At 37.1% G+C, this 8,649-nt stretch overlaps 1 protein-coding gene across 2 annotated transcripts; it reads left to right on the forward strand.

Moving 5' to 3' along the window:
• Positions 1-4,910: 4,910 nt before the first annotated feature.
• LOC110911861 lies at positions 4,911-8,284 on the forward strand. 2 transcript variants are annotated; one of them, XM_022156508.2, is made up of 2 exons: positions 4,911-5,225; positions 7,064-8,284. In XM_022156508.2, the coding sequence occupies exons 1-2, from the start codon at positions 4,946-4,948 to the stop codon at positions 8,077-8,079; spliced, it is 1,296 nt and encodes a 431-aa protein (XP_022012200.1). In that variant the 5' UTR covers positions 4,911-4,945; the 3' UTR covers positions 8,080-8,284. The 2 variants fall into 2 exon arrangements, with proteins under 2 accessions (XP_022012200.1, XP_022012201.1); XM_022156509.2 differs by lacking the exon at positions 4,911-5,225 and adding an exon at positions 5,237-6,878.
• Positions 8,285-8,649: the final 365 nt, after the last annotated feature.

Below are 8,649 nucleotides of genomic sequence, written 5' to 3' on the forward strand. Positions count from 1 at the left end.
ATAAGCAGAAGGTATGTATACAAGTCTCTCCCCTTGAAAGTGGTTTCAACATCTGATGACCTCCAATCCACTGATCTTTACAAGTACTGACCTACAACTGCTGATCAAGTCAAAGACTAGTGAAGATTAAAGCTCTGTTGATCAATCTACTGCTATGGGTCAAGCACTGCTGAAGTTACCAAGTAATGCTGGAGTCACAACAGTGGAAGGATAAAGCAGTAGTTTAGGTTGTTTTATGTAATGCATTGTAATCAGTAGTTAGCACAAGCAGTGTTAGTATTAGATCAATTGTTAGAGTTTATTAGGAGGTTAGATGTCACTTTCATGGTGACGTCAGCCAAGATGCTTCAGTGGTTTGGGCGTGCCTATAAATAGAATAGTACCCTGTACTGTTCTAGTAGCTCTTCACCACTTTTCTTCCTGTACGAAAAATCACTGTGAGCTCAGGTTGAGGGGGAGTTTGTTACATGCATGCATTGTAATCGTTATTGAAATAAATTCAATCATTCGGTTCTTTGTTGAAAATGTGTGTTGAAAGCAATTCTCCTGTTTGATTGTGTGCAAAGTTTGTTTCCATTTATATTCCGCTGCATTACTTGTTCATCTTTCATCTTAAATCAAACATAAAACACAATCAATCCAAACTCAGATCCTAACAACACCTTTGGGTACTAACACGAAAATTATCAATATAATGACTAAAATACCCTTCCCTTCTTTTTAATTTTATCAATGTAACACCTTTGGGTACTAACACCTAATTTTATTTAAGTTTAAACAAATTTTACAAAATCTATTTTTTTATTTTCATATTTTTATTATATCTCTTAATTAACATAAAATCTATTTATCTTTTATTTATAAATATAAATTAAAAAAGTCAGAAAACGTCCGCTCCATTTTTTATTTATTAATAATATTACTAAATAATACTAGATAAATATCTGGCTAATATTATGAATATATAAAAAATCTTTAAAATATAAATTAAATAATGAAACAAATGATATAATAGGTATCTATTAAAATCCATAGCAATCTTGAAAACACACGAATATAATATCTGAAAATTAGTTAAATTAATATATCAAGATATGTAGCATAATCGAGAAAAACTGTTTAAAAATAACTACAACTAATTTAATATATTTTGTTGTAAAATCGTAAAAATTTATAATCTAATCTGATTTGTTTGTCACGATCAATTACTTGGCACATTTTGTGTATCTATGTGCTTAGGAAACACTTTAGTTCCGATGAGATACAGTCTTTTATTATTATTGTTATTGGTTTTATATTATTTAATCCCATACATTTAAAATTACAAAAATTAAAACTAAGTTTTATACATTAAACAAGTGTAATACACTGAGTTTTAACCTAATATCTTAATAATAATAATTTATTTGCACATTACCAACTATTATTATACCTATTGAATTTTTAATTATTTATGATTTTGAGCAACTTCTATCGTGCTAAATTATTCATCATTTCTTAAAAAAATATATATATAAATATTTACTTATAAAAAAATAAATAGATTTTATGTTAATTAAGAGATATAACAAAAAGATAAAAATAAAAAAAAATATATTTTGTAAAATTGATTTAAACTTAAATAAAATTAGGTGTTAGTACACAAAGGTGTTACATTGATAAAATTAAAAAGAATGGAAGGGTATTTTAGTCATTATATTGATAATTTTGATGTTAGTATCCAAATGTGTTACAAAATTAAAACCATAAAACCTAAACATGTTAAAAAAATTAATACCTAAAGACGAAACTAGGTATAAACCACAGAACCCGTTTATGTAATTAACTCTATTATATTAATAAGATTTATAGTTATAATTTCACATATATATATACACACACTAACTAAATTAAAAAGTCGTATATTACATATCTTGAATTTCTCACATAACTTATCAACTAATAATTTAATATATTTTGTTATATTACTATTGCTTTTTTAATTCACATTTTATAATTAAGAAATAAAACACGAACAGATAAAAATAAAGGAAGTGAAAAAAAAAGAATATTAGGCTCGCAAACTCATGACACTTGTCACAACTAGTTACTTAGGCTACAAGGTATGGTGATGGTCCATCCTTGGAGGATGATCCGCCACGTAGGCGACAAGTCATAGTCCTCCCAAGGATGGATCATCCTCCAAAACTAGAGGTCATGGGAGGATGGTCCTAGTCATAGTCCTTCACCACTTTTATGTTTTTTTATTTTTTTTTAATCTTCAACTTTTATTTAACATTTACCAAATAAAGTAAAAAAATATTTTCATTTATATTAAAAAACATTACATAAACTTAAAAAAAATTAAACTTAAAGAAATAAATTTAAAAAAAAACATAAACTTAAAAAGAATAAAGTTAAAAAAATAAACTTCAAAATATCCTAACATATTAAAATAAGCTACTAGTCTTCGTCTTCCATGTCGTGGCCGGGTTCGTTTTGAGCGTTGTTCCAAATGTACTCCACCAAGTCCGCTTGTAGGTTATGATGTGTGTACTCGTTACGTAAAGCGAGCATGTTCAAATCTTGTTGTTCCCCACTAACTGGAACGGAATTTCCAGTAGACGCGTTTTCGTCGTACTCGCATATCGCTCTCCCTTCGTCTTCAATGATCATGTTATGAAGGATGATACAAGCGTACATAATGTGTCGTAACCTCTTTGGTGTTTGCGAACGTGCTGGATGTTCAATGATGTGCCATTTTTTTGTAGAACACCAAAAGCCCGTTCAATATCTTTTCTCGCACCCTCTTGAAACTTCGCAAACTTTTTTCTTTTGTCGTCTGTCGGGTGCGGGATAGTTTTAACGATTGTCGAGTACGTTGGGTATATCCCTTCGGCTAGGTAGTAACCTCGCCTGTATTCCACCCCTGAAACCGTAAAGCTTGTGTCTGGACCTGTACCCGCCACTACATCCTCAAATGTCTGTGACTGGTATATGATGTTAAGGTTATTGAGCGAACCAGGTAGACAAAAAAAAGCATGCCATATCCAGAGATCTTGTGACGCAACAGCCTCTAGAATAATAGTCGGATGTCCATGATCTCCCCTAGTATACTGACCTTGCCATGCAACTAGGCAGTTCTGCCACGGCCAGTGCATGCAATCAATGCTCCCGAGCATTCCTGGGAAACCATGTCTCTGTTCGTATGCTTGATATAATTTTTGAACGTCGTTTGCGTTCGGTTTCCGCAGGTATCGCTTGCTATACAATTTGACAACCCATTCACAAAACTTGTGCAAACATCGACGTGCGGTTCTTTCAGACATCCTAATATACTCGTCTAATGCATCGGGTGCGTAACCGTACGCAAGTTGGCGAATGGCCGACGTACATTTTTGTAAATTACTGAAACCCCTTTGCCCCCTAGCGTCGTTTCGCAATGTAAAAAACGGATCAGACTGGGCCATGTCGCCTGCAATACGTAAAAACAGTGGAGGACTCATGCGGAACCGACGTCGAAAAATCTCGGCTGGGTACACGGGTTCGTCGGCAAAATAATCGGCTACTAGTTTATCATGGCCGACTATAAATTTAAAACGAAACATAAATGAAATTAATTATAAAATACATTTTCAAATCTATATAAAACATAAGGAAAAAAAAGTAAAATACCTTCTTGATCTCGGTTATATTTTGCTCGTCTAGTTAGCCGTTGTGACGACCCTTCATCAGCCGCCATGAACACCTGAGCCGCGTTCATAATCATGTTGTGCATAATACCATCCTCTTCCGAAGATGATGAATACCACGCAGACGAAGACGATGAAGACATAGAAGAAATTGAAGAAATGGAAGAAATGGGTGAAGCCATGATAATTTTTTAGCGAGAAATGGGGTGGTAGCGGGTAAAAAATGGTACAAAATATGATGAGTTTTTATAAAAAGGGAAGAGTGGTAATAAAATGTGAGAGAGAATGGGTTGGAAGAGGGTGAAAAGTTATGAAAAGAATGGTTAAAGAGGTGAGTATTTATAAAAATGGAAGTGAATTGGGGTGTTTTTTGAATTATGACCGTTTTTTAATTAATATAAATTCTGAAATTAATTTTTTTTTTCAAACGGTCAAGTGCAGAATTGGTCCCCACATTTTTTGTCTTTTATGCCCGTCGAGAACGTCGGTATATGGCCGTTGAGGACGGGACCGGGGGGGGGGGGGGGGGGGGCGGCACGGTGTTCCCTCCGACGCCGATGCAGGACGGTGTGGGGACGACCCCCATACCTAGTAGCCTTATTTATCAGGTATATGTCTGTTTAGACTCGGTATATACAACTCGAGCTAAGAATCATTTATTCGAGTAAGCTTCAATCTAGGCTCGTGTTCACGCTCAACTTAATTTAAACTTTGGACGTGTTAATCTTAAGTAGCGTACCAACAACTCAATTCACTAACACATAATTCGAATGCGTGGAGACGCATTCTTAAAATCGTCTCTAACCAAACAACAAAATCAAGACGTTGTTATCTATGACCACCATGTACATATGGGGCCTATTGCCTGTGTTTGGACGGTGCCAACTTGTAAAAACTAATGGTTGTCGAAGCCTCAAAGCCGTTGACGATATCTTCCACTAATTTGCAAAAAATAAAAAAACTTTTTCTATTGTATTTGTAATTTATTTAGCGTGGCAAATAGTGAAACAATAATAAATTAATAATTCTTGTTATAATAAAAAAATTCCTTTAAGACAAAAGATTAATAAAGAAACTTTCATAAATCAAAGTAGTTTATTAATATTAAAATATTTTTATAATTTTATAATCAATAGTAATATATACTTTAATCATATTGGTTGAGTTTAACCACTTTAGCAAGTTGTGAGGTAGGTCCTGATGCCCCCAACCACCTTAAACTTATATAAACCATATAATCTTTAGACGACCACATTCTGTGTTTGTTCACCACAATGACCACCACGAGCTACACTGCCGAGCAAGTCTCCGCGGCCGTTGACTCGGAAGTGTCATCGCCGCGCTCTGATCATCTGTTGGCGGACAACAACCGTGTGCATCATGACACCACCACACAAGCGCGTGTCCGGTTCATGTGTAGTTTTGGAGGAAAGATATTACCACGACCTCATGACAACCAACTCCGGTATGTTGGTGGCGACACCCGCATAGTCTCCGTTCTCCGCCACAACACCACCTTCTCCTCCCTACTCAACAAACTATCCAAGCTTTCCGGTAAACTTACTTTCCTTTGTCCAGTAAACAAACAAGCAAACTTACCTAGTATAATTTCACTCGTAACAAAGCTATTAGTAGGGTATCATATTAAGAAATAACTACTCTAAGGCCGAAGGGTATGGAGGCACCACGCCACCACCCCTGCCACCTCACCATCGATAGCGCCCATGGGGCGCCACCACCCTTACCGAGCATGTTAACGGGGGGCGCCATGGGTCTCTCGCCATTGTGTTAACCGAAGAAAAAGGGGGTGCAGGTGGGGCCCACCTCTTTTCAACCGATGAAATCTTTTTTTTTTTAATTTTGTTTAATAGGGGGGGCTTTATCCCACACTATGCAAGTTAAGGGAAGGGGCCTTAAAGCCCCATATCTGACGTGGACATGACGTGTCGTGTCGTGTCGTGTCGTGACACTGACGTGGCGTTTTAAAGCCCCTAAAGGCTTTATCCCACACCCTCCATCCAAAGAGTTTTATTTAGAAAATGGATAAGGTAGTTACAATCGAAAAACCCAATAAGGATAACCAAGAAGTAGTATATTGGAACCCAACATGAAATTATAGCTCTATAAAGATTCATGTACAAATTTTAATTTTAATATTTTCTTTTAGAACTAACTAACATACTCACTGAAATTCTACTTCTAAAAATATAAAGTTTTTTCAAACACCTCGGGGATAGGGCTGATCAAGCGCCAAACCGAGCCAGGGCAATCTCGGCAAGGCTAGATTATAAACCGAGCTGATTGGCTTGGCTCGGATTTGAAACCCAACTAGAAATCTTAGCTTGGGCTCGACTTGGTTCTAAATCGAGCTAGCTCCAGTCAGCTTGATTTGGCTCGATTTTGAAAGGAAAAGTTAATACATAACTCTGAAAATTTAGTAGTCTAGGATATTATATTATAGTTCAAAAGAACATATAAAAAATAAACTCAATCTAATACATTACAAGCAAAATCAAGTTTGACAACACAAAATAAGTTCTAAATTTTAACTAAATACAATATAAGTTCATTAGCATGGTAATCAACCTTGAAAAATGCTATACTTATCAAATTACACTCTTAGACTGCGGGGAGTGGAGCGGCTTGGGTTTGATGCATTGTTCGACACGTGACGAGGGTGGGATCCACAAGCTTATGATGAAAAATGAGAGGTGTGGTGTGGCGTGGCTTAGCTTGGCGCGGCCAGCCATGTTGGTTTTTTTTAATTAAAGTAGCCAACCAAAGCCATTGAAGCAGCCAACCAAAGCTAGCCAAGTCACCCTGCCCCCTCGCCCCACGCCAGTTTGAATACCCACGCTAAAGGTGCAACGCCATGCCCTGCCCTAATCAACGCCCCACTCCCTGCAGTCTTAAACACATGTAAATAATAATCAGTTTTTTTATAATATATCATAATGTATATAAAAATAAATATATTAAAAAAAATAATCCGAGCTAAGCTGAGCCGAGCTACCAAGTGAGCCAAATCAACTCGTTACAAGCCGAGCCGAGTTAGGCTCACTTCCTAACCGATCCGAGTCGGCTCGGCTTAGTTTCAAATCAATCCATATCGTGCGAGCTTTTTCCAAGCTAAATCCGAGCGAGCTCCGAACCGCGAATTTTTTTCACAACCCTTCTCAGGGAGGAATACCATGTTCCAACAACAAGGTAAAAAACCCTTAAGTTTTAATTTACTAGATAATATTAATATTAATCTTGTTTGTTATTGTTCTTAATATATTTTCGTGTGCAAGCTGTTTAAATTTTACAGATACAGTATTTGACTTATTAGTTCGTTAGGATTATTATTAATTAATTAATTATAAATTTATAACACGAGGAATATTCGACAGGTACAACCGATATATGCGTAAAGTACCAATTACCAAATGAAGACTTGGACGCATTAATCACAGTCACAAGTGATGAAGACGTGGAAAACATGATGGATGAGTACGACCGCTTGGCTCACAATCACAAAACAGCTCGGCTCAGGATCTTCCTTTTTCCTACCGACACATCACTCTCACGAGCCAGCAGCATCAGCTCACTGCTGAACGGCTCCGTTAAGCGCGAACACTGGTTCCTAGACGCGCTTAACGGAGGCCCAAGTCTGGAGCGTGGAAGATCCGAAGTCTCGTCCATAGTCTCGGAAGTACCGGATTATTTATTCGGGTTGGATAACCCGGATGACTCGAAACCCAAAACCCGATACTTTGTTAATGATAATGTTTCAGTGTCGGATCCAGGATCACCAGCTCCTCGGATATCTTCTCCTTATTGTTCAACTTCGTCGACATTGGGGCCCACGATGGCTCCCCTGGCCCAAAACCTTCGGCCCGTCAAAACTAAACTCGATAACGCGGCTCCACTTGTTAGTGAGCCGAAAGAAACGGTTATCGAGCATTTTGCCGAGGCTAATGATCCAGTTATTATGAAGCAAGCGGATTATACAAGTCAACCAGTGTATTATATACAACAGACTTCCTCACCGGCCCCGGTGCCAGAGATGCCGGTTTATTACATGCAACCACCGGGTTTGATCCCTCGGGAGAATGTTCAAGTTCAAGCTGTGCCGATTCGGGCTCAATATGCTCCACAATTTATTGGGCCTTCGGGTCAATTGCTTCAGCCTCAAGTATCAAATATGGGCCAAGTGTTCTCGGGAATGAGGCCCGTTTCAGGTGGGGAGTCATATGACGTGTTGGGTCGAAGCGGTGGCGAGCCAGTCCAGCCCGTTTATTACGGGCCAAGATATATTGGAGTTCCAAGCTATCCGGCTCCAGGTGTGGTTTTGCCAGTTGGGGAAGAAATGAAGCAACCAGGCCCACCCGGACCCGAAGCACAAATGGGCCGGGCTCCACAGTGAGGCTTAATAAATGGGTATTCCATAATCTTACCAATGGGCCGGGCCCATGTTTGATATCTTTTGTTTGACACTTTTTTTTCTTTTATGGAGTTGTTTGATTTATGAACCGTACATATTTGATTGTGGATTGTAAAACAATTATTTATGAGAGCCAACATTTTGAACCCGGTCTCCTGGTTTCGAACCCGGGTCTCCTGATTTCGAATCCGGGTCTCTCGTGTACCACTGAATTTGGTGCGAAAGCCCAACCAGTTGGCCTACTGGCCGTTAAAAATATATATATATATATATATATATATATATATATATATATATATATATATATATATATATATATATATATATATATATATATATATATATATATATATATATATATATATATAGGTAGAGGATCCTGTACAAAGTGGGACTTTTGTAAGAAGTGTGAGAAATAATTTAGGAGTGACAAGTGTCCTTTATCCTAATTAATTCAAAAGGGTATATTAGTAATTTGACTTTCTTATCATTTAATTGATTTCAAAGATAACTGCCAAAAAAAAAAAAACTTGCGATGAGTTTTTATAGGGA

The sequence above is a fragment of the Helianthus annuus genome, chromosome 15 (assembly GCF_002127325.2).
Source record: "Helianthus annuus cultivar XRQ/B chromosome 15, HanXRQr2.0-SUNRISE, whole genome shotgun sequence".
NCBI lineage: Eukaryota > Viridiplantae > Streptophyta > Magnoliopsida > Asterales > Asteraceae > Helianthus > Helianthus annuus.